Source organism: Juglans regia, chromosome 8 (genome assembly GCF_001411555.2).
Source record: "Juglans regia cultivar Chandler chromosome 8, Walnut 2.0, whole genome shotgun sequence".
NCBI classification, from domain to species: domain Eukaryota; kingdom Viridiplantae; phylum Streptophyta; class Magnoliopsida; order Fagales; family Juglandaceae; genus Juglans; species Juglans regia.
Genome location: NC_049908.1, coordinates 2,429,211 through 2,455,166, shown reverse-complemented (window position 1 = coordinate 2,455,166; position 25,956 = coordinate 2,429,211). Strand labels below are relative to the sequence as shown.

General features: G+C 32.5%; 3 protein-coding genes across 5 annotated transcripts; all 3 read right to left on the bottom strand.

Moving 5' to 3' along the window:
* Nucleotides 1-4,078: 4,078 nt before the first annotated feature.
* LOC108984845 (coiled-coil domain-containing protein 25-like) lies at nt 4,079-8,150 on the bottom strand. Its single transcript, XM_018956920.2, has 6 exons — nt 7,924-8,150; nt 6,998-7,125; nt 6,540-6,643; nt 6,329-6,416; nt 5,998-6,059; nt 4,079-4,574 (listed from the first exon to the last, which is right to left on the bottom strand). Exons 1-6 carry the CDS (start codon nt 8,034-8,036, stop codon nt 4,422-4,424), a joined length of 648 nt encoding a protein of 215 aa, XP_018812465.1. The 5' UTR covers nt 8,037-8,150; the 3' UTR covers nt 4,079-4,421.
* A 1,163-nt stretch (nt 8,151-9,313) lies between these two features.
* LOC108984843 (sulfite exporter TauE/SafE family protein 3-like) lies at nt 9,314-14,537 on the bottom strand. 3 transcript variants are annotated; one of them, XM_035693435.1, is made up of 13 exons: nt 14,458-14,537; nt 13,795-14,382; nt 12,519-12,678; nt 11,681-11,881; nt 11,535-11,599; nt 11,223-11,250; nt 11,045-11,127; nt 10,886-10,972; nt 10,744-10,794; nt 10,421-10,642; nt 10,004-10,097; nt 9,686-9,826; nt 9,314-9,581 (listed from the first exon to the last, which is right to left on the bottom strand). In XM_035693435.1, the coding sequence occupies exons 2-13, from the start codon at nt 14,017-14,019 to the stop codon at nt 9,496-9,498; spliced, it is 1,443 nt and encodes a 480-aa protein (XP_035549328.1). In that variant the 5' UTR covers nt 14,020-14,382; nt 14,458-14,537; the 3' UTR covers nt 9,314-9,495. The 3 variants fall into 3 exon arrangements, with proteins under 3 accessions (XP_035549328.1, XP_018812463.1, XP_035549329.1); XM_018956918.2 differs by having other exon boundaries at nt 13,795-13,922; nt 13,986-14,526; XM_035693436.1 differs by lacking the exon at nt 10,744-10,794 and having other exon boundaries at nt 13,795-14,527.
* Nucleotides 14,538-17,385: 2,848 nt separating this feature from the next.
* On the bottom strand, nt 17,386-23,599 carry LOC109000949 (sulfite exporter TauE/SafE family protein 3-like). Its single transcript, XM_035693434.1, has 12 exons — nt 22,759-23,599; nt 20,716-20,875; nt 19,822-20,022; nt 19,664-19,728; nt 19,412-19,439; nt 19,223-19,305; nt 19,062-19,148; nt 18,903-18,953; nt 18,579-18,800; nt 17,946-18,039; nt 17,624-17,764; nt 17,386-17,517 (listed from the first exon to the last, which is right to left on the bottom strand). Exons 1-12 carry the CDS (start codon nt 22,987-22,989, stop codon nt 17,432-17,434), a joined length of 1,449 nt encoding a protein of 482 aa, XP_035549327.1. The 5' UTR covers nt 22,990-23,599; the 3' UTR covers nt 17,386-17,431.
* Between the last annotated feature and the right edge of the window lie 2,357 nt (nt 23,600-25,956).

Sequence of the window (25,956 nt, the reverse complement as noted above, 5' to 3'; positions counted from 1 at the left end):
ATTAGTAAATTACCATTGCAATAATAGAGGACCATTGCGTCTAATGTCAGCGAGGTACGTTTGGATGCTCAACACTTTTTAATTTATCTCAATTTCATCATCATTTAAATTTTTTTAAATTTTAATATAAAATATAATAAATAATTCAAAATTTTAAATTTTAAAATAATAATAATATTATTAAAAATAATATTTTAATAATATTTTATCATATCAACTTAACTCAATTTAACATTTAAACACAACCTTGTTTCATTTGTATATTGAGTTGAATTAAATTTTTTTTATAAATAATAATGAGATGAGATGATAGAATGAGTTTTATGAAATCTATCTAAAATTAATTTAGATGTTAAGATTATATATATTTATAAGAAATTGAAAAAAATTATGGATATACGTGTAAAGAAGTATTGAGTTAAGACTGGTTGGTGTGTGATTGGGGATTTCAACGAAATAGTGTCCCAAGATGAGAAATGGGGAGGAAAGGAAAGAAGGGAGGGGCAGATGGAAAAATTTAGGAATGCATTGGATGATGGAGGTTTGAGGGACCTTGGATGGAAAGGAATAAAGTACACTTGGAGTAATGGGCATGGAGATGAGACTTTCATAAAAGAACGACTGGATCGAGCTGTAGCAAACAGAGAGTGGAGGACAGGATTTGATGAGATCCAGGTGGAGACTGTTTTGGCTTGGTGTTCAGATCATCTGCCTATACTCTTAAGCTGTTCAAAGGGTTGGATGGACAATAGAAGATTCAAGAGGTTTTTTAGATATGAAATGTGTTGGGATAAGGATGAGGAATGTGGGGAAGTAATTGAGAGGGCATGGAAGTATCAATCAGGGGGGGTTCAAAACAAACTAATTTCTTGTAGACAAGCTTTGTGCCACTGGTCTAAGGAAGCAGATGAAAAAAGGAGTAGATCTATAAAGGAACTGACTGATAAGCTAAAGATCCTAAAAGAAACTGAGGGTCCTGAGAAGATAATTGAAATAAAGCTGATTAGTGGGAGGCTGAGTTTACTGCTTGATCAAGAGAATGTTTGGTGGAAACAGAGGGCAAAGAGTCACTGGCTGAAACAATGGGACCGTAATACCAAGTATTATCATGCTTGTGCAACTCAGAAGAGAAAAAAGAACACCATTGTGGAAATTGAAAATGCCCAGGGGCAAATGCAGAAAGGCAAAACAGATATTGAGGAGGCTTTTATGGGTTATTTTGCTGAGCTCTTTACAACAACACACCCATCCACCCGAGAGACTGAAGAGTGTATTGCTTCCACTGATGTGAGGATTAATGAAGATATGAGAGGGGAATTAGAAAGGGATTTCTCCTTTGAAGAAGTGGAGAGGGCTTTGAAGCAAATGTCAGCATGGAAGTCCCCGGGTCCCGATGGTTTTGGGGCTGGTTTTTTCCAAAAACATTGGAGTCTGGTGGGAAAGGAGGTATGTTTGGCTGTTTTGAATTTCCTAAATGGGGGGGTGATGCCCACAGGTCTTAACCATACTCATATAGCTTTGATTCCAAAGGTTAAGGACCCAAAATCTGTGAAGGATTTTAGACCGATTAGCTTATGCAATGTTTTGTATAAGTTAATCTCGAAGGTGCTAGCTAATAGGATTAAAAAGGTGCTGAATGTGGTTATATCACAGAACCAAAGTGCTTTTATTCCCGGTAGGCTTATAACAGACAATATTATGGTGGCTTTTGAACTACTTCATACAATGCAGACCAAACAAAAGGGCAAATCAGGTCATATGGCTATAAAGCTTGATATGTCAAAAGCCTATGATAGAGTGGAATGACCCTTTTTACAAGCTATGCTCAAAAGATTGGGTTTTGGTGAAAAACTGTCCAAGCTACTTATGAATTGTGTGTCTTCTGTTAGTTACTCAGTTGTGGTTAATGGAAAGCCTGGAAAGATCATTGTTCCCTCGAGGGGTTTGAGACAAGGGGACCCTCTTTCCCCTTATCTCTTCTTGGTTTGTGTTGAAGATCTGAGCCAATTGTTTAATAAAGCTGAAAATGAGGGTGTGATAAGGGGAACAGCAGCCGCGAGAGGAGGCATTAGGGTAAATCATCTTTTATTTGCGGATGACTGTCTGATTTTTGGAAGGGCTAGAAAAGATGAATGGGATAGCATCTATGCAATTCTTGAATGCTATGAAAAAGCCTCGGGACAGATGTTAAATAAGCAGAAGACTTCTATTCTGTTCAGCTCTAATACAAATAAGGAGGTCAGGGAGGAAATATTTAGAGTGGCTGGATCTGTGCTTTGTGACAGGTATGAGAAATATCTGGGCTTGCCGGCAGTGGTTGGTAGGTCAAAATATAATGCCTTAAGAAGCATCAAGGAGAAAGTTTGGCATAAACTCCAAAACTGGAAGAATAGCTTTCTCTCTAAGGCAGGAAAGGAGGTATTGATCAAAGCTGTTCTTCAAGCAATTCCTACTTATTCTATGAGTGTGTTTAAATTACCTCAACGTTTGTGTCATGAGATTGAAGCTTTGTTTGCAAAGTTTTGGTGGGCACATCATAAAAATGGAAAAGGGGTGCATTGGTGGAGGTGGGACAGATTGGGGCAATGCAAGGGAAGAGGGGGGCTGGGTTTTAGAATGTTGGAAGATTTTAATAAGGCCTTACTTGCAAAGCAGGGTTGGAGACTGTTAAAAGAGCCTGAGTCTTTAGTTGGAAGAATTTTTAAGGATAAATATTTTAAGAATCTTCATTTGCTTGAGGCCCCTTTGGGTAAATCTCCATAATTTGTATGGAGAAGTATATGGTCTGCTATGGATGTGCTGAAGAGAGGAATGATATGGAGAGTTGGAAATGGAGAAGATATCAAAATATGGGGCCAAAAATGGTTGCCTAAACCTGGCTCTGGTTGTGTCCAATCCCAAGTGAGGTTTTTGCAAAAAAAAAAAAAAAAGTATTGAGTTAAAAAATATTGTAGGTCTTATATATAAAAAATATTTGAATTGAGATAAATTTAATAATTTAAAAAGTGAATGTTTAGATATTAGATTTCGTTTAAAATTAGATTGAGATTGAATTGAATTGAATTGATATGAATTTAATGAAAGTACAAAACGGAACCTAAATTACATGACATTGCCACTAACTAGAGACGGAACCAGAGGGGCCCGTAGGGGCCATGGCTCCCCAGTGTTTAAATTGAGAAAATACTTTTATATGTATTTAATGTATATATAATTAAAATAAATAAATAAGTTTGGACCCGTCAAAATTAAAAGTCATCTTCATTTAGTTAGTAAATTGTTAAAAACTCAACAAGTTTGTTCTACAGTCGATTTATTTTTATATACCATGTATAGAAAAAAAAAGGCCAATTTAATGTCTAGCATGAGAGTTTTTTATTTGTATTTCTTAAAATTTCCAAATAAATTTCTTTCTTATCGAGTTGTTTTGTTTAATTTGTTGCAGACGTTACTTAATACAGTTGAAATTAAACATTTTAATGCGAGTTGATTTTATATTTACGTTTCCAAATTTTTGAATTTGATTGGGGGGTATCACGTTATGCATGTACATATTTCATGCTTTCTTTGATTAAACACGAATATTTACGTTATAAAAAGTTAAAAAGAAAAACCAGATATAATTTAGCGTAAAAGAAAAAAAAAAAGAATTCACCTAAAAAAATAGACCATTATCTCCAATAACTTTATTTTTAAGTCCCGTTTGAATAGTAAGATCAAATGAGATAATTTGATATGAAAATTAAATAAAATATTATTTTTTAATATTATTATTATTTTAAAATATGAAAAAATTAAATTATTTATTATATTTTATATAAAAATTTGAAAAAATTATAATCATAAAACTATTTTTATATCCAAATTGAACCTTAGACTCCAGAAATAATGGATTGAACATTCTCGACTCCATTGCATTTGCACCCCTCCAGAACTTTGCCGATCTATAATAAACCTCGAAGCACACAGGGTTGAGTTGATTATGAACATGCAATTATTGCTTTTGTAAATAGAACCTAACAATTTGCAAGATCTCCCATCATCATATATGGCCAATCACAAGTTGCTGGGGACGATCTAAACCAAATGAAAAATCAACCAAACTAGAAATATAGAAAACAAAACTGTAAACATAGCTAGTTTTGTTTATGAATATGACAGTGACCTTTATCGCCCATTATCCCAATGCAGATATAAATAATGTTCGTCGTCGTCGTCATCCACTTATACAAATGAAAGTAAAAGGAGGGAGGGTAAATCTCATCCTCATCCCCCCCAACTTTTTTCTCTGCTCAGTCAAGTTGCAGATGCTATTTCTTGTAAACATCCACAGGGAAAGACAAGGTACTGTTAACTGAATGACAATCATGCTTTCCTTATCGGCCCAGTAATTTTTGGCCATTTAAAGAATCATGAGCTTACTACATGAAATCTTCTTCCAGTTCCTGCAAGGACTTGCTTGTTGCGGCAATCTGTTTATTAGATGTCATATTTTCAGAGACCATCAAACCCTTGTAACTTTTTAGCTCTGCTTGTCTCTCCTTCTCAAGTCTTTCCATCTCCTCACGTCGTTTCTGCAGAGACAACGTGAATGACAATTATCCAGAAATGTAAACTCTCAATTACTGAATTACCAACAGTACATTGTTCTGTGTTTTGTCCTTACTAAACATGTGAGTAAGAATTAATTATCAACTTGCTATACGTTACAAAACAAAAACAAAACCGACTGGAGCAAGTAAGCTTTAAGGGAAATACAGAAAAAACAAAAGAAAGATAAGAGATTCTAGAAACTGATGGCAACTGCCGATGACATGCTACAAGAGAAATGCCCTAGGTTGAATGCAAGACAGAAGGTCATTTCAGTTTTGTTACAATATGAATGGGGATGGACTTAATAGGACAATCAAACTCAAACATGGAACTAACATCATACTAGGATTAACATTTTTCAGACGATATAAAAGTCCTACAGCAATCAAATTGATTTTGGTCACATGCAAAGTGAAATGAAAACTACCCAGTTCATAACATGATAACTACGAAACAAAACTAAATTGGCAAAAAGAAACTTGTACAGGTTTAAGCAAGTGAACTGAAGTACAATCTTTGGAAAAAGGAAGGACCACTTTAAGCACAATAACCTCTTTTTTATAACTAAGAAAAAAATATTATTAATAGAAAAGAGGTATAGCCCAAGTACACAGGAAGAAGATTGTTTTTTTGGATAGGTAAGGTTTAAGCAAGAGAACTCAAAACTGGATAAGTTCAATACCTCACACCTCTATTAGAATGGTTGTGCCAATCACATTAAAGGAAAACGGCATATTAGGAGTATATTACCTCAAACAAGACCGTTTATTGGTTAAAGATGGAATCAACATGCCTTCCATGAATGGTAGTCAACAATCAAGACATACCACACACAAGGAGTCAACTATCAAGACATATGACTACTGGTCAAGTTCCAGAAGAGGGCTCCTATTCCTTCCTTTAACCAGCTTAAGTAATCAAATGAAGGGCTACGGAAAATTGCAATTGCACAAGTAGTTGGAATTTTCAGAGTTCAACTATACTAAACAAGAGGGTTTGTCTAGTAGTGCACTGTTGCAAGCAAGTAAGAGCAGCAAGAGCCAAGAGATATCATGATGCTAATCCTTGGGCATTCTACATATTAACTGGAAGGAAGATGACGTTGATGGTTGAAAATGATTTTCCAGAGGGAAAAAAATTGAAATCTGCTGTTATTAGGTAGCCTTCCAGGCATGCAAAGTGAATAAGAGCTCAATGTCATGTTAGCTTCTCAATAATATTTCCACAAAAACTTTCCCACCAACAAGAAGAGCATATGTCAAGATTTTTCTTTTTCTTTTTTTCCTTTTTTGATAGGTTGCATATGTCAAGATTCTATCAAGGTACGTCCAAAGTAATTCCTTCGATCAAGGTACAATACAGAATTCTGTGCCTGAATTGGTTTTAGCAGCATACGGAACTTACTTTATCTCTCAGCTGTTGTTTTCTTTCTGCTCTTTCTGCAGCACCAACTGCTTCACGCTCGGCTGCAGTTACATGATATAAATGAGTGACTTGTAGCACCATCACAACAGGATTATAGAAGATTAAAAGAAGAATTAAAATCCCAATAACTTCAATCTGAATTCTCATGAATATAAAGAAAATCATGCTACAAGATAAAATTGCAAACTATCCTAGAGAGGAACAGGACCGATTTTGTGCATGAGTTCCTCCATAAAGAGCAAAAAGAGTACTTGCTTAAGCATATTCAATCTAAAAGAATCATGGATGGAAGCTGAGATCACAATTGTACCTTTCAAATCAGGTTTCCTTTCCACTTTTGTCCTATTCAACCTGTTAACAATCTCGTTAATCCGTTTCTCCACTCTCACAGTTCGAACCTATGGCGACATCAAATAAGAGAAAGAGTTATCTCTCACACATCTTCAGATGAGAATATAGAAAGAGTTAAAAACTACGCAGCATCCCAAATATCAATATGCACAAGCAAGAAGGGGACCCACCATTTTTGAATTGTAAAATCCAACTTGACCAACATCCATGGAAGCAGTTTTCTTTAAATTGGACCAGGGAGTGTAAACAACATCAATATTGTTCACCTTGTTGCCTGGCATATAATGATACAGTAAGCCATCTATAACAGAAAGCCGCTACCTCATTCAGAGCAAAAAAGAAAGGACAAAACTCATTTCAGAAGCATGAAAGAAAACCGTGTGATTGTATCCTACAAAGCTAAAGTGTGGTAAGGAATCTTTATATATATATATATATATATATATATATATATATATATATACAGGTATATCCGGTAGGGGGATCTTATTACATTTGTGTGACCTTTTTGTTGCAATACGTGAGGTAATTACTAATTATTCGACTACATATTATATAACTATGTGCACAATCAAACGATCTGTTTCATAAAAACAGGAAGAATCTGAATCTGGCGCAGTTTTTTTGCCTTGGATGGAATTTGCTTTGACAAGCTGAGCACAATCCTCCAATAAGCCTTCACTCATATCATCAATAGTCTGACCCTTGTGCAATCTTACATATACATGGGCAGAAGACATTTTATCCACATGAAACCTGCAACAAACAAACCCTAATAAGAATACACCAGTTAAAAGTTCAGACAAGCTTAAGAGAGAATCTAATTGTGCATCAAGGCACAGTCCCTCTCTCTCTCTTTTAATTGAATCGACAAAGACGGAGCTCTCTTAGGTAACTCTATATATTGAATTTGTGAATTGTGGATTTTTTTAACAATAATTTAGTTGTAATTTCTGAATACACTGGATTTTGGCTGTGCTTTCTGAATGGGGCTCCAATTTCTAAAACATTCCCGTGGAAACTAAATTCGAGGTTTTGAGGGTGCGTTTGGTTGCTGAGAAACGGAGAGAGAAGGAACAACCAACTAGTTAAAAGTTTTAAGCTTTTTGCTTTGTGTAGATGCTAAGGGGTTTTAATTGGGTATGGAATAATTATTTAGGAGATTTGAAATTGTTTCTATTTTGGATATATAAGTCGCAGTGTTTTTTTCATTAAAATGATTTCGTTTCGTTTAATTTCCCGATACTTTCTCAGCTACCCACCCACCAGAGGGTGATCTGGCTTTGATGCATGATTTGAAGCGGCACCATTAGGTTTAAAATGATTTTCCAGTCCCATAAAAAACACAATCCAAATTGTTTACTGGGTGGACATGAAACAAGCCAAATATGCACAAGCGCACACATTGAAATCTGCATCCTTCCTCCTCTTTCCTCAGTTTTTTCAATAAAAAACCGATATATTCGGAAAACTAAATCGAAATAAAATCAGAAAACGGTGAATTATTGTGTGAATCCTTGGCAAAAACTGGCTAACATAAAAATTAGAGGCTACCAAATGTCTTCAGGGAATCCGTATTTGATGAGCTCCTCGTTCTCGTACTTGTCGAGGCCCATGAATATGGAGTAATCGCCAGCCTCCGGTCGGGCTTTGAAGTAGAACACCATGGCTGCCTCCTCTTTTTCGCCCCAAAAAGAGCGTGTGCCAGAGAGAGAGAGAGACTCCGAGTTAGGGCTTCTATCCTTGTGCTCGTCGAGTCACGAGTTTATAGTCCTGTCGGATGAGACTAATAGATGGTTGTCCACGTGGAAAATGTAATCGCAGGTTTGGATATTGCGTTTTCTCGACGCATTCACTTTTCCCTCAATTATTGTATATTTTATAAATTTTATCATTTTATAAATCAAAATAAAAAAATTTAATTATAAACAATTCTGCACATTAATATATGCACTCATTCAATATAATTGATCAAAAAATAGACTTTATTAAAAACAATACTAATTTAAATTTAAAATATAAAGATAACAATATTAATATACAAATTAATATACAAATTTGTTTATACATAGAAAAACCCAATTAAAATATATATTAATATCACAGTTGGAAAAAAAATTTTAAGAAAGTAAATTTATAAATTAAAATAATTTTATGTAATTTTATAATCTGAATTATCACATATTTTATATCAATTTAAAATATTTCTCAACTTGAATATTATACAACTTAAATAAAAAAAATTAATAAATAATATCCCTCTGTCTGTTGTTTGGTGAATAAAAAAGAGAGAGTAATGCTATATACAATTGTGAAATACATAAATGTCATGCAATCGTTTTGAAAAAAATAAGATCCACTTATAAAAAATTAATTTCTTCTTATGTGAATTTCATATTTATTTACTTTTTTCAAAACGATTATATGACGCTTGCACACTCACAATTACAAGTATCATTTCTAAAAAAGAAATTACTTGAGTTCACATATTATCCAACAGGCTCTAATATCCTTGTGTTAAATGGCATATGTTTACCTTTCAAGATCAATCGCATTCCATGTCTATCATCCAGTGACTCGTTAATCGTTATCCAATGAACTCTCTGATATTTTTGAATTCTTAATCATTATCGTTTTATTCTGTTGCAAATTATATTTTAATGGCATAAAGCACGCATAATTGTTTTATAATATTTGTTATAATTATATTTTAAAACGAGTGTATTTATGTAAATTGATGTTATTTCTTTAAGTTATTTTATAAAAATGACTCATTTAAAAAATATATAATTATATAAATAATTGTATGTCTACCATTTATCATAAGACAACTATGTTCTAGCAACTCAACGTTGTGCAGTGTAAATGGTTTTGTGAAGTGTAGTACCAAATTGGTAGTTGATGAGGTGAAAAATAAGGATTAAAAAGGAGAGAAAATTGGGAATTAAAAAGGATTATTGCAAAGATAGTATAAAAGATCTGCTTCTCGGCTGTGTTCTTGGCAGCCTAACTGCACCAGAAATTTATGAGAAAAAGATAATACAGTATTACAGCATATGCTGCATAAACAACAACGGATCAAAGAAGCCAAAAGTAAAAGAAGAATGAACCAAGCTGAGAAACAATCTATGCATCATACTTGCAGAGGTTCTCAAATCCCATGTATTCGTGCCGCTGAATCTTCCCGATCATGTTTGAAATGCCAACCCCACCTTAAAAACAGAGAAATATTTATAGGAATCTTAATTCAAAGATTTTGAAGTTGATCGAAAGTCATGCTTCTCTGAACTAAATGGTAGAGAACAATAATGCCTACCTAGGGATATTGCACTGATGAATATGGTGAAGGCTAGAATAAAGATGATTAGTGATGCCCTTCCAAATAAATTGACCAACTTTCTCACAATATGCTGCCCAATGAAGGCAGCAACAATAGACACTGCAACAAAGTAGAGAGCTGCCACAAAAGTTGCAGATGATCAAAGATTCATGGAGGAATCACAGTCCCTCTGCCTATAGGCAGAGAACCTTAGTTATCCTCTTTTCAAGACTTAAGATGCTAGATGATAAAAAACAGTATGAGAAAGCATAACTTTGTACAGATTCATCTGGGTGTTGTGCGGTTTTGACTTACCATAAGGAACAGGAAAACGTTTCAAAAGGTAGTATTCCACAACAGACATAGATGAAGAGAAGGTCATTCCGAAGTTTGCAGTGGCACTTGAGACCTGCACAGAAGAGCTCAAGAAGTTATAGATGAAGAAAGCATAAACTTTTAGAATTTGGCCATGTACAGTATGTATGCATCTTTCAATAATAGTAACTTTACTTCTGTATAGGTTTTTGGTTTTGAGGTTGCTTGTTGGACAACTACATTGTTAACCTTTTCTCTTTCTTGCAAAGTACGAAGGAGATGGGTAAATTTCCACTTGTTAAACTATTATTTTGCAAACCATCACCACTTCTTAAATATTACCAACTTTCAAATATATTTGTTTAAATCTCTGAATGTTAGTAATTTGATGTATTTCAATGAAACCCACAAACTCACCTGAGGGGGGATTCCCAACTCCAGAAATAACGGAGCCATGATAAACCCTCCTCCAAGTCCAAGCAGCCCGCCAACTATTCCTGCCAGTATACCTAGAGAGCAATAGGTAGCCAGCTGATGCACTTGCCAGTTTGTCCTTTCATCTTTCCTGGATGCAATAACTCTGTGTCCCTTGTATAGGCCAACTGCCTGATACAAAGATACCCCGAAAGAAACTGGGATCTGTGCAGAGTGTCCACTACTCTAAGTAACCCGGACAAGCACAAACTCATAGACAGACAGAGGAAAGTACATGTGTATTTTTTTAGTCTCAACAGAAATACCTGCAACAAGTTCAGCACCCAATATGTTGTCGAACATGTAGCTGTATAATTCTGTTGTCATTGGGAGATGAGCATTTAACAATGAGAGAGAGATTGAATGGTGTAAAATTCATGACATGAAAGAACAACAGAAGAAACAAACCTTGGCTATCTGAAGGAAAAGGAATGCAACCCAAACAAAAACGAGAAGTCCAAATTGCTTCCAGTAAACGTTATCAAGAATAGTGACCTGCAATAATTGTTGTATTGATCTAGCTTCCAGAAATCTTAGACTGATGACAGCTTACTAAAGTATTCTTACCTCTGATTCTTGGGGGTCCTTTTGAGCACCATTGTTTGAGCCACCAGGAAGAGACTTGTATTCCACTTCTGCACCACCAGAATCTGATAGCATGGAACAAATATAGAAGCTGATTTCAGAAATAAACTCCAGGCAATGGTAACCTATTATTCGTTTACAACTAGAGATATCAACTCACCATTTGACTTCAGTCTCTTAGCAGCCTCCTAAAATTTGAAACATTGGGATTCCAAAGTAAGAAATAGGTCATAGTACTAAAAACAGGAAAAAAAAAAAAAGGGACATATGGACCAAATTCTGAACTGAATGCTGTCCCCATTCTCTTTCAGCACCATAAGGCAATGAAGGCATAATGGATTCGAGAGACAACATAATGGATTTCAGTCCTTAAATTATCTTATACACTTATACAAAGATGTTTGACTTGACTTTCAATGGAGAGAACATGGCGCGAAATCATGGATATAAGAGAAAGTTCTTAGGAGATTACCCTATTCATAATGGTTTCCTTTTTCCATGTTTCGGTACCCTTGAATAATGCCTTTGTTGAAATAACTGCAAACCACCAGAAACAATCAGGGCGTTATTAGAGCACGTACGGTGCCAAGCAATGGGAACTATAGTTTAACAACTTACCTATAAAGAGAAAGATAAGCAAAACTGTGACCATCCAATCCGCAAACACAACGTTGAAAGCCACTCCTATACTAATGCCCAACATGAGCATTGGTTGGATGAGCAGAACCAAATCATAGTCAATGACGGGCATATCGAGTTGAGGATGCCTTAGCTTAAAGTCGAAATAAACAGTTGAGAATGCTGCACCCATGATCATACCTGATAAAAGCAAAAAGGAATTCAAAACTCGTTAAATATGCCTGTTCTCTTTTAATGTTGGATGCTTTTTGTGCATTCAGTTCAGCTGGAGAAGACATCTTACAGAGATGCAACGATCGGAACAGCTAAAATATGTCTTCCAAGCTTAAAAATCATCCATCTCCAATATTCTGAACCCCTTTTTTTTATTTAAGAATATTGCATTAATTAAAAATAAATATTGGGAAGATAAAGGGTATGGGATCCCAACAAGAGTAGAGTTACATACAGTCGTAGAATGCACAAATGCCGTGCAGTCATTTTGAAAAAAAGTAGGGTCTACTATTAAAAAATTAATTTCTTTTCATATGGAATCCATATTTATTCACTTTTTTCAAAGTAATTGCACGGCGCTTGCAAACTCACGATTGCAAGTATTATTTCTCTTATAAAATATATCTAACGTATCACATAAAATTACATCATTTTATGAGATTAATTATTTTTGTGTAATCCCATATAGGTGTATCACTTCTCTTAAAAAATTATTCCATAATCAATAAGGCCAGCTATTTCAATGCATCTGGATACCGGAGAGAGAAAGAAATAAAAAATCCACAAGGATATTAACTAATTCAATAAATACATAATCGCTTACATTTTGAAATAGCTGTAGCCGACTTCGGATCAAACCCAATAATTAGGCTAAGCATAGGAACAAAAATACCACCACCGCCAACGCCACCGACACTCCCAAACGCAGCTCCACAGAATCCAATTATGGTACCCACAACAATTTTCCACCCAAATTTCATCTCCTGCAAAGCAAAATTCACTGTTACCCATATTTAAATTACATATATAAGAGTCATTTCTACAATCCATTAATATAATAACGGTTACCACACATCCAATATAGCACGAGTCAGTCAAGAACGAATATATGTGATCTAATATACTTGCATGTTGCCTCGGACCAAAAATGTACATAAGCTGACAATAAATGATTTGTCTACCAAAATAATTATTAAAAAAAAACTTTCAATTAATTTACTTGATCGATTTATGTGTAATGTTACATCTACCTTCCTATAAAAATAAGAGAAATATTTTTTTACAAAAAATTTTTATAAAAATAAACTCATAAATTGACGTGATTTGACTTGGTAAGTTAGATTATAAAATTATTTTTACTGGTTGAAATGTATCAAGATCAAAAGTGAAGCTAATTTTAATGTGATACGTTGATCTAATGTATCACATCAAGTGATCATCTCAATTTATGAATTTTTTTTTATAAAAATTTTTTGTGAATATAACAATTTTCTAACATGAAGTCACATATCAAAGCATGCCTCTTTGTGAGCTTATTTTATTTCTCACCCAACTTCTCTTGTAACTAAAATAATACTGATCTAGTTAAAGATAGATAGTTAAAGATAAATGAACAAGACCTGACATGCTATGTCATTTAGTTCATGATACAAAATAATTTTATAATTTGCTACATCATGCTAAACTCAGAAAATTGTTTTTGTCAGATCTGCATATTTTTCGTTGTTAAAGTTTAAATCTTGATAATTAAAGACAAACCTAAGCCTTTTTTCATGAAAGAATTAAGTAAACATGTGGATATATTTATCAGGGAATCTGGTGGTATTAATTTTTGTATTGACAAGTGAATCTAACAGTACTAAATTACTGGTTGAAAAGGGCTGCAATTAATTAGTTTACAAAAGTCCAAAAAGAAAAAAAAAAGTTGAAAGTTGGAATTAATATACTAAAAATTTTATATTCAGTTAATTTTACATATATTTTTTATATATTTTATTAATGTGAATATTGACTGTATTATTTTTTTTAATATAAAAAAATTATTTTAAAATTTAAACAATCGTATTAATAGAGTGGACAAAAAATAACATAACTCGTACAGGCCAAACGTGATTACGACCCGATCTGTGGGGTTGCCATAACAAATTCACTGCTTTGAGAGGATACTTGGATTCAGGTCCTCCTGTTCCATCGTGTCTTGAATCTTCTTCCAGCCTCAGGTGCCGCTCTGCAGAAACAAACACCACAGCTAAGAGAAAGTTCAACAACACCATCCGCACGGATCTCATACCCCACCGCCGCCATTTCGCTGCAAGTTCAGCCATCAGCTTGTGTATCTAACAACGTAATTAAGCACGCAAGCACGCTTTCTGGTTCTTTGATTGACAAGGCTATCGCCAAGAATCCTTCACGTCCAAAAGCTTAATCCACAACCACCCGATCGAGGGAAATCGCTTTCTATGCAAAGAGAGAATCGCATCAGAGCTATCACGTCCTGCAAAAGTACTTTCGGAATGCAAGACACTCCTTTAGTTCGAGGACTGCACTTAGGCTTGGTCTGCTTGCCTAAAACCTCGAGGAAAAATAAAAGAAGCCGAAATGCTGAATCTTTTTGGTTATGATCGATCAAGCTCCCTGAGATCAGCTAGCCTTTTCTTTTGAACTGATCACAGAAAGATCGTGATGGACTGCAAGAAAATAAAAAGTGAGAGAGAGAGAGAGAGAGAGGAATCGAACGATAGCTAGGAAGAAGAAATGAAGACCAGAGATGTCATGTTGTCACTGATATGCGAAGATATCTCATCATTTCACTGACGAGTGACGCCTATAGCCTCTCGTAATAACGCCCAAGACAGTAAAGGTGTCCCGAATTTCAACGAATAAAGGCATCGATCAATTATATACAAGACGACAAGTTTTATTGACTTAAAAGCACAACACGGCATGCGCTTAGCGAAAAAAAATAACGCTAATATGCTTCAAATCTATATTACTAATTTTGTTTTGTGACGATATTGCCACGTAAATTATTAAAAACAATTAAAAAATATAAATATAAAGAATAAAAAAATATTTCAATATTTCTCTTTTTATGTTTTCAGACATTATTTATTTTAAATATATATTTTTAAAATTTTTTCAATAATCTAATATGGTGCTACGTCAATAGATTAAGGGCACAACAACATTACTCAAGAAAAAAAAAAAAAAACAGTCTCTTGTACATAAATGTGGAACGAGGAATCTTTTTTGCCCCCAATCGGAATCCTCGTTTAACCAACAAATTCCTCTCAGTCATGCATGCAGTTGCTATTTGAGTTGCTATATATATATATATATATATATATATATATAATATTCAACATCATTATAACGAGGTATGAGCAATGAGTGGGAGGGGTAATTAGGTGAAGGATTCAATTATTTACTTAAACATGGCTGTCTAGTTAAAAAAAAAAAAAAAACTCACCTCAATTGCAGAAGACGCAAAATAACACTAAAAATTTATTATCACCATTTACAAGCATTGAGCCGGGGAACAAAGTGCATATTCACAGGACCTTCTCGGTTATCAGATTAATAGGCATTGTTTAGATTTAAAAATCATCTCAACTCTTTTCATTTTTTTTATTTAATTATTATAATTTTTTCAAACTTTCAAACAAAATATACTAAATGATTCAATTCTTTCAAATTTAAAAATAAAAATGATGCTAAAAATTATATTTTAATAATATTTTATTTAATTTTTAACTATCATCTTATCTCAACTTAATTCACTATTCAAATCTCCCCTAATCACAGGTTTCGTATACAATCGAAATAGGATTGCACTTCCCCTCTCAATGGCTGCCATTGACATTTGAGAATGAGGAGTACTACACCTATAAAAAAATTATATAAAAATAATTTCATTAATTGACGTAACTTCATGTGAGCTGTCATATCTGTATTATAATAAAATTAACTTTATAATCTGACAGACCACATCAAGACACATCAATTTGTAAGATTATTTTTGTATAATCACTTTGTGACTAGAGTATTTCTCTTTAAAAATAGAGCTTGCCACTCACGAGAATAATGCTCAGACAGTTGGGATGTTTAAGATTGAGGTGAAAGTCATCAAAGTCATGTCATTTGAATAGTAAGTTGAAATGAAATAAGATGAGATGAGTTGAAAAAAAAGTTGAGTTCAAAATTAAATAAAATATTATTTTTTTAATAGTATTATTGTTTGGAAATATAAAAAAATTAAATTATTTATTATATTTTGTATGAAAATTTAATAAAATTATAACGATGAAACGAGATCAGATGAGATAAAATACTTATTGTATCTAAACCAAATCTAAAGAATTGGGGTGGCCCGCTGTAGCCAACCCGAGAGGTTTGGATATTTTAGTTTTTAAAAATTACAATTTCATTTTTTAATATGTTTTGAATGTGGGACTCAAGTTTTCATCTCCATTTTTTTTTTTTTAAATCACAGCTTTTCCCATCCAAACATATATATCCAGGCCTTTAATCTAAATTTAGAGCCGAGCCCAGAGCGCGCAGCTAGGTTCAATGATCCAACAAGTTAATGATACCAAGGTCTTGCAATGGTATACGTAGTTGGTAGCTGACGAGGAGAAAAAAAGAAAAAAAAGAAAGGGAATTAAAAGAAAGTCGCGACTATAGTACATGTTCTCCTTTTCTGAGTTTTTGGCAGCCCATAAATTTCTTGTAAAAAGACAGGAAAATGATATAAGAACAACTATATTATAATTTGTTTATAATTAATTATAAAAAATTATTATTTTATTTATTTTGAACTGTTGCAAGTATAGAAGTTTTGAATTAAAGTAGAAAATATCAATATTTTAATATATAATAATAGTTAAGTTACAATATAGTTTTTTTTTTTATGAAATAAGTTATAATATAATTGGTGGTGTATTCCAAAATACAATATAACATATGGCACTAGTAATGGATCTGAATAAACTGAAAGGCAATGTTCGTCTTTCATCATCTCACCCAATACTTGGTAAAAAGTGCAAGGCAATTTGCAGCCATAGGAATCCGTTCAACCCCGTAAATAAGGTCCTGTTTGGGTTGCTTTAGGAGTTTTAAAAAATATTTAAATAGTTTTAAAAGCTCTTTAATAAAAAAAAAATTAAGTTATTTAGATGTTACATTTTAATGTATTTTTTAATCTCAAATAGGTTAAAAAGTACATTTGAAGAAAAACATATTTCCGGATAATCCGAAATGTAATTTAAATTTTAAAAAATGTCAATAGACGAAAATACTCATACAATTTTAAGATAATTACAAATTTCAAAAGAAAAATTATTTTCATCAGTCACTATTCACTATCCCACACCCCACACTTTATGTAAAACACCTCCCACACTATGAAAAAAAACTACAAGTATGGATTGTGAAAGTGAATAGTAGTTGATGTATAGAATTTATCATCTTTAAAAAATCAAATGATCGTCATTTCTACATCAAAAAATATTTTTTTTAACTTATTTCTAAACAAATATAATATATTTTAAAGTGTTTTAAATATATGATATTTTTTAAACGTATGATTACCAAACAGTAAATAACTTTTTATTAAGGAATTTTTCCCATCACAATCCCAAGCATGCACTAAATCAAGGGATTTTTGTTCTTTTCCACAGAGAGAGAGAGAGAGAGAGAGAGAGGAAAAAGTAATATAAGTACTAAGCTTGAAGCATGCTATGCATAGTACATGCAGAGGTTCTCAAATCCCATGTATTCATGCTGCTGAATCTTCCCAATCATGTTTGATATTCCAACCCCACCTAACAAACAGAGAGAAGTCTTTTTAGAATAATTCGAGTTCACAGATTAAATTGAAGTCATATTTCACTGGACCAAATAGTAGGCAATATTAATATTAAAGCTCACCAAGGGATATTGCACTGACAAATATAGTGAAGGCTAGAATAAAGATGATTAATGACGCCCTTCCTAATAAATTGACCAACTTTCTCACAATATGCTGCCCTGTGAAGGCTGCAATGGTAGCCACAGCAACAAAGTAGAGAGCTGCAACAAAAGTTGGAAATGGTCAAATTAAGAAATACTTGGATGAATCACATGGATCCCTTGCCTAGAGGCAATGCACGCTACTTGTCCTCTCGATCGTCAAGATGTTAAAAGATGAAAAGACTAATGAGAAACTAAAGTTTGTACAGAATTATCTGGGTGTTGTGCTGTACTGACTTACCATATGGAACAGGTAAACGTTTTAAAAGGTAGTATTCAACAACAGACATTGATGAAGAGAAGGTCATTCCAAAGGTGGCAGAGGCACTTGAGACCTGCACAGAAGAAATCCAACAAAATTCTTTGCCATTGATATGTAGAATTTGGCCATGTTTGATATTATGCATGCATCTTCCAATAGTAGCAGTTTTACATCAATATAGGTCTTGAGGTTCCTAATTGTTTATACAATTCATCATGAGACCCAATCATCCATAAGGGTTTAGCTTCCTAATTTTCCCTTGCATACTCCAGAAAGGTTCCTCATGAGTCCCAGTTAGCCTTTTTCTTTCTGCTCTAAGAAGGAGATGAGTAAACTTCCACCTGTATAACTATTAGCTTGCAAAACATCTCAACTTTCAAAATAACTATAAAAAAAGAGTGACGCTAGATACAAGGTTATAATGGCATGATGCAAGAAAACCCATGCAAAAAGTGTGACCCACTATAAGAAAATGTAATGCTCGGGTAAGTTCTAATTTTTTTATTTTTCAAAAGACAGACTTGCACGCCCTAAATCTACCCAAATCATTTTCCTTAAAAAATATGTGAATGCGAATAATTTGATGTATATCAAGGAGGACCACAAACTCACCTGAGGGGGTATTCCCAACTCCAAAAACAGTGGACCCATGATAAAACCTCCACCAAGTCCAAGCAGCCCGCCAACTATTCCAGCCACCACGCCTAAAAAGCAATAGATAACAAGCTGATGCACTCGCCACTTTGTCCTTTCATCCCCCTTGGATGCAATAACTCTGTGCCCCTTGTAAAGGCCAACTGCCTCGTACAAAGATACCCCAAAAGAAACAGGGATCTGTGCACAATGTTAGCTACTTCAAAGTAACCCGCACTAGCACAAACTCAATACAAAGAGAAAGGAAAGAACATAGGTCGTTTTCAGTGACAATAGAAATACCTGCAACAAGTTCAACGCCCAGTATGTTGTTGAACATGTAGCTGTATAATTCTGTTCTCAATGGGAGATGATTATTTAACCGTGAGACGCCATTGATACCACAAAACAAGGAGAGATTAAAAGATGGGGAAATTAGGGAAGAACAACAGAAGAGAAAACCTTGGTAATCTGAATGGCAAGGAATGCAACCCAAACAAAAACGAGAAGTCCAAGTTCCTTCCAGTAAACATTCTCGAGAATAGAGACCTGCATTGATCGGATTAATGATTTAGCTTCCAGAATTCTGTGGCACTAGTAACAGTTTATAGGAGTATTCTTACTTCTTGTTCTTCGGAGTGCTTATGAGTACCATTGTTAGGGCCACCAGGGAGAGGCTTGTATTCCACTTCCGCACCACCTGAACCTAATGGCGACGAACAAATATAAAGAGGCAACCTCGGAAACAAATTCCAGGCAATGCTAGCACTATTATTTTTGTATACAATTAGAGGAACAGCAGACAAACTAACCATTTGTCTCCAGTCTCTTAGCAGCCTCCTAAAGTTTGAAACATTAAAATTAAATCGTAAGCAATTGATTTTAGTACTAATACCGGAAAAATAGAATTAGTGGCAAACAGATCTAAAACAGACGGATGTTTGAATACATCTAACTTTAAATGGAGCCCCGAAATCATGAATATATATATATATATATATATATATATATATATATGTGTGTGCGCGCGCGCGCGCGCGTGTAATTAGTTTGTACGGGATTACCTTTTTCATAATGGTTTCCTTTTTCCATGTTTCAACACCCTTAAAGAATGCCTTTGTCGACGTAACTGCAAGCCACCTCGCAATTAGAGCAAACCAAAGTGCCTAGCTAGGAAGCAAATTAAAGGAACTACATTAATTTGAGCAAATTAATTAATTACCTATAAAGAGAAAGATAAGCAAAACTGTGACCATCCAATCGGCAAATACAACGTTGAAAGCGACCCCAATACTAATGCCCAGCATGAGCATTGGTTGGATGAGCAGTACCAAATCATAGTCAATGATGGGCAGGTCGAGTGTCGGATGCCTTAGCTTAAGGTTGTAGTAGACAGTTGAGCCTGCTGCACCCATGATCATGCCTGAAACAAGCAAAAATGGAATTTATGACCATGTTATATGTTAAATATGTCAAGTTTCTTTTGATGGAGCATTCCTTTTGTGAATCAGTTTTGTTGGGGAGAGGACATTTTATTTTATTTTTTCACTTTTTTAGAAGAAGTCAACACAAAGTCACCGACTGACCCGTTAAATATAATTCGACAAAGCCTGCGAGACTTCCTCTTTTTACTATTCACTATCCCTTACCTTATAAAAAAAACTGTCATGAGGTATGAGATTAAATAGTAATTGATGCATGTATAACATTCCTCTAAAAACCAATTATGAAAAGATCATTTGATCAAGTTTGTGCATTTGGAACTTTTCCCTTGTACTATTCTTTTCAAATTATATCCTTGATTTAATAAAGATCATTTGATCAATCGATAAGGCATTAAAATTCAAAAAAAAAAAAATCGTCTCGAAAAATGATTGATTAAGGAGTGGTTTGAATTCAGAGATGAGTTGAGATGATTTATAAATAGTAGAACAAAAGTTGAATTATTTATTATATTTTATGTGAAAATTTAGAAAAATTATTTTGAAATTTGAAAAAGTTGAATTGTTTATTATATTTTGTGTAGAAATTTGAAAAAATTATAATGATGAAATAAGATGAATTGAGATGGTTTACGAATACAAACGAAGCCTAAAAAAAAATTATATTATCTTACATTTTGATATAGCAGTTGCGGACTTGGGATCAAACCCAATAATAAGGCTGAGCATGGGAACAAAAATACCACCACCGCCAACGCCACCAACACTCCCAAATGAAGCTCCACAGAATCCAATTATGGTACCCGCAACAATTTTCCACCCAAATTCCATCTCCTGCAAAGCAAAATTCACTGTTACCCATATTTAAATTAATGCATGCACACCCGAAAATAACAATACAGAAGAAGCCCATAATATATATGTGATGTAATATTACAGAATTATTGTTTGATACACAGATGAACTCACGTGCCTTGCACGGCATATATATACATGTTTCAACACATATATCTTGTGTAAATCTTGGGATGAATAATGTATCATTACTAGTAATATATATAATGTTTTCTAAGAGATCTTCATTGGTTTGGCCAAAATTTAATAATAGCTAAACTTTAGCTAATATGTGCCAAAAAACCACTACATTATATTAGGCATTACTATAAAATACTGTAGTGATTCTCCAAATTTGTAAGTGAACAGTTGCTTAGCCAAATATTAAAATATTTAATTCTCACTCATCTCACAAAATATGTAGGTATTTTTTATAATTAAGAAATTTGGTTTGATTTATTATTAAATATAAAATGTGATAAAAATAAATAAATTAGTTAATATTAATTATTTAGTTAATTATAATATAATTATTATTAATATTTATAATTAATTTAATATTTAATAAATGTGATAAATATTAATATTAATTTAATTAGAATATATTGAATATTAATTTAATATTTAATAAATGTGATAAATATTAAATTAGTTAAATTAGAATAGAATTATTATTAACATTTAATTGGTAATACTACAAAATGTGACAAAAGTAAATTAAATAAAAAATTATTAAATTAATAATATTTTATTATTACAGAGAGAGTAAATGGATAATCCAATGTGGAGATTGAATTTAAATGAAATAGGCAAATACAAATTCCTGTGATGTTAACTAAATTTTAAAAATGCATTTGACCAAGTCATTAAGGATGCTCTAACACGCAATGTGCATAAGACCACATAAACCTTTGGTTCGAGGCATGCAATACAAAATCTAATGAGTAGTGATAGGGTTACTATCCTATTAATGTCTTATTATTATTCATTTACTATTATTACTCATCTACTACGTAAGTTCATTTTAAATTTTTTTTATTTTTTTATCATTTTTTTAAGTATTTTTTTTAACATTCTTAATAACTAAGACAAAATTAAAAACATATCTAACTTTTACTAATACTTATTTTCTTAATTATTACGTAAAAAAATTTTTTTGCTGATAGTAATATGTGATGTTGATAATTAAAGGTTTGTTTGGATAGAAAAATGATCTCATCTCATTTTATTATTATAAATTTTTTAAATTTTTATATAAAATATAATAAATAAATCAATTTTTTTTAATTTTAAAATAATAATAATGTTATAAAATAATATTTTATTCAACTTATCTCATCTCATCTCACTGTTCGAATAAATTTTAAGACCATCTTAAACCCTTTTTTTCATTAAAGAATAAGCAAACACGTGGATATATTTTAGTAAAATAACATCATTTTACAGAATATTTTTAATTTAAAATATATTTATTTATAAACAAATCGTCACGTATCATTTTTCATACGAGAGTACTAATAAAATAATCAATAGAATTATGTTTTGTTTGTTTTTATAATTCTTTTTAATTCATTTTATTTTATCTTATTTTATTTAATTATTATAATTAAATCAAATTTTTACATAAAATAAAATAAATAATTTAATTTTTTTAATTTAAAAATAAAAATAATATTATAAATATTTTACAATAATATTTTATTTAATTTTTAATTTTAATCTCAATTTATTTTAATCTTAATTGTTTTTTTACAAGTGAATGTATTAATATTAAGTTAATGGTTGAGAAGGGCTTTGGATTTTCTATAGGTAAAAAGCGCTTCAAAATTTAGTTGAAAAAAGTTAAAAAAGAAAAGAAAAAATTTGTGGAAGTTGGAATATACCGGCCAAACATGGTGATAACCAGTCTGGTCGGGTTGCCATAAGAAATTCATTGCTTTGAGAAGGTAATTGGACTTGGGTCCTCCTCCTGTTCCATCGAGTACTCTTGAATCTTCCAGCCTCAGCTGCCTCCTTTCCGCCGAAACAAACATGACCAAAGCTAAGAGAAAGTTCAACGACAACATCCACACTGATCTCAAACCCCACACCCATTTCGCTGTAAACTCAGCCATCAGATTCGGATTCTAACAACGTACGCTTTCTGATTCTTTAATTGACAAGGGTATCGATCGCCAAGAATCCTTCACGTCCAAAAGCTTACTCTACAACAACCCCGAGAGAAATCTCTTTCTAAACAGAATCACATATATAATACTTCCTGCGAAACTTCAGAATGCCAAGAAAACTCTCCTTCAGTTCAGCACCCGAGAGTACTTTGGCTTGGTTTGCTTGCCCAGAAACCTCGAGAGAGAATAAAATTAAGATGCCGAAGAAGTTGAACTTTTTCGTGTATGGCCGACGATCAAGTTCCACGAAAGCTTTTTGATGATCATTAACTTACTGCGACTGCAAAAGAACAAAAAAAACAAAAAAACAAAAACAAAAGGAAAGGAAAGGAAAAGTACTGGTGTGGATACGAAGACTCCACGCAAATCGTAGAAAACAAGAAAGATCAGGTGCAAAAAATGGCACTTGAAAGGATGTGCGCACGCGCGCGCACCAAAAAAAAGAAAAGGCGAGAGAGAATGGTTGAATCAAACGCTAGCTGGCTCTAAAGGAGAAGCTGAAATGGTGGAGAAATCTCCCTCTAGCTCTATCTCGATAGAACAAGAAGACTGACACATTTATAAATGTGCTTTGTCTGAGTTGTAAGTTATTTTGATCCGGAGAAGTGCCTATAATTTTTCGAGAAAAGTTACTTGTGAATTGTATAATCGTGTAATCATTTTTATAAATTTAAATTTTATAAATATGATTATAATTTAAAAATTATGTAATTTTTAAATTTATCAATATATATTTTATGTACAAGTCTAACAAATTGTAACATATATTTATATATATACTATTTATAAAATATAAATATATATATTTATGTTTATATATATATATATGTATATAATATTATATACATAAATGAGAGTAGGGGCGCCGAGCCCTTCCCGCCACCCACCCCTACTAGGGGCCCTAGATGCGGGGGCGGGAGGCTCCGCCCCACATGGCGGGGCGGGCAACTGCTGCCCACCCCTATCCAAAACATTTCTCTTCAAATAATTGAATAAAATATTACATTTATATAAAAATAATAATTTTTTAATAATAAACTTCATTATTTTTAAAATATTTACGTAATTAATTTTTTCCTTGTACATTTTTCACGTGCGTTATCTCAACTCACGTGGATGATCAGGACCTGTCTTTCTATTTACTTTTCTGTTGATATCTCATTCTTTCTTCAATGTATTGATTGCTATCTTCTTCTTGTTCTTCTTCTTAATAACGACCCATGTTGACGAGATGATAGACTTTGTGTATATAAAACATATTTCGTAATGACCAGAGCGACAAAATAGGGGGTTTGGACGTTTGTGTCATTTTCTTCACCCAGCCATATACAGATCTATCTATCTAGTTTTAGGATGAAGAAATTCTACCTTTTTTTTTTATTTTATTTTAGAAAAACAATTAGTTCAACATTAAAAAGTGAGTTTTTTTGCTTATCATTCGTGAATCATTTGCAGTTTAATAAAAACAATAATTAGTTCATAGTGAGATATTATAAACTTACATGACTATAGGTTAGATTCGAACTTGGTTTTTTTTTTCTATTAAAAAATAGAAGTTAAACTCGGATTTCCTGCAGATATTAAAAAGGAAAATATTAATTGAACCAATGGTCTACCGATGATTTTAATGTATTTATTTAGTAATTAAAAAAGTGAATATTATTTAATTTATATATTTTTTTATAAAAAAAAAGTATTTAAAAATGTAAAAAAATACTTTAAAAAAATTTCTAAAAATGCATTATATCGATTCAACATCGGTCCCAGTAGCTCTATCCGTGCAGGCCAGCTCTCAAGTCCAATAAGCAAACGTCAATGTGGATAGGATTTCACTGGGCAGACTCTAATAGCGTAGTAGCTGGAAACTTTGAACACCGACCTACATAAAAGAGACACATCAACTCATGAAAACGTGATAGAAAAAATAGAATGAGAAATGGTTCGTGAGAATTGCTGAAAAGAAAAAAAGCAGTGGTGCAAGGAGAGAGGGGGACAGGAGAATGGACGAGCTGTCTGCGAATCTTGCCTAATCTCATTTAACTTTCTCGAATCTTGGGTATTGGTTCTCGACTCTCGACACATCATTTTTCAATGAGCTATGCTACAGCCAAAAAAGTGGCTCGAAGATATCTTTCAGTATTTTATTTTTTTATTATTATTTTTTCATATTTTTCAATCATCATAAATATTTTTAAAAAAATAAGAAATCCACAATATTATCAAAAAATATTTTTTTAATCATTAAATAAAATAAAAGCTATTCGGGACACACATTCAGGACCTAAGCTTGTTTTAGAAATACATCTCATTTCAAAATTTCTATTTCATTTTATCTTATTTTATATTTTTTAAAATATAATTTAAATATAAATTTTAAATTAATTATTACAATTTTTTCAAACTTTAAAATAAAAAATAAAAAACAATTTAACTTTCTCAAATCTCTAAATGAAAATAATATTATAAAATTATATTCTAACAATATTTTAATTTTATATTATTTTTTATTCAATTTTTTTTCTCCTTTTTTAAAATCCAAAAAGTACTCAATTCAAACTATCTCATTACTATTCACAAATTATCTTATTACTATTTATAAAATTTTCATCTCATCTCACTCCTTAAATAGAGGTTTGGATAGTGAGATGAAAATTTTTTTATTTTAGATGAAAATTTAAAATATTATTTTTTAATATTATTATTATTTTGAGATTTGAAAATGTTGAATTAATTATTATATTTTATATAAAAATTTAAAAAAATTATAATAATAAAATAAGATATTCTCATTCCGGTTTCCTTTATTTTTTAGCTGTAACTGAACTTCTTTATCAATTGCAGAACCCCATGCATGCAAATGGCTGCAAATATATGGATGTGGTAGCAGTGCGAGCGGGTAAAATCTGCTTGCAG

Coding starts and splice junctions, on each gene's coding strand:
- LOC108984845 (XM_018956920.2), bottom strand. CDS start 8,036: ATGGTGTTCTACTTCAAAGCCCGACCGGAGGCTGGCGATTACTCCATA. Junction 6,644..6,997: donor CAAAGCAAATTCCATCCAAG/GCAAAAAAACTG, acceptor ATTATATGCCAG/GCAACAAGGTGAACAATATT. Junction 6,417..6,539: donor GATTTTACAATTCAAAAATG/GTGGGTCCCCTT, acceptor ATGTCGCCATAG/GTTCGAACTGTGAGAGTGGA.
- LOC108984843 (XM_035693435.1), bottom strand. CDS start 14,019: ATGGCTGAACTTGCAGCGAAATGGCGGCGGTGGGGTATGAGATCCGTG. Junction 11,128..11,222: donor TAAGAGACTGAAGTCAAATG/GTGAGTTGATAT, acceptor CCATGCTATCAG/ATTCTGGTGGTGCAGAAGTG. Junction 10,643..10,743: donor GGGTGCTGAACTTGTTGCAG/GTATTTCTGTTG, acceptor CACTCTGCACAG/ATCCCAGTTTCTTTCGGGGT.
- LOC109000949 (XM_035693434.1), bottom strand. CDS start 22,989: ATGGCTGAGTTTACAGCGAAATGGGTGTGGGGTTTGAGATCAGTGTGG. Junction 18,040..18,578: donor AGTTGGGAATACCCCCTCAG/GTGAGTTTGTGG, acceptor TCTTCTGTGCAG/GTCTCAAGTGCCTCTGCCAC. Junction 17,518..17,623: donor TGTCAGTGCAATATCCCTTG/GTGAGCTTTAAT, acceptor TCTGTTTGTTAG/GTGGGGTTGGAATATCAAAC.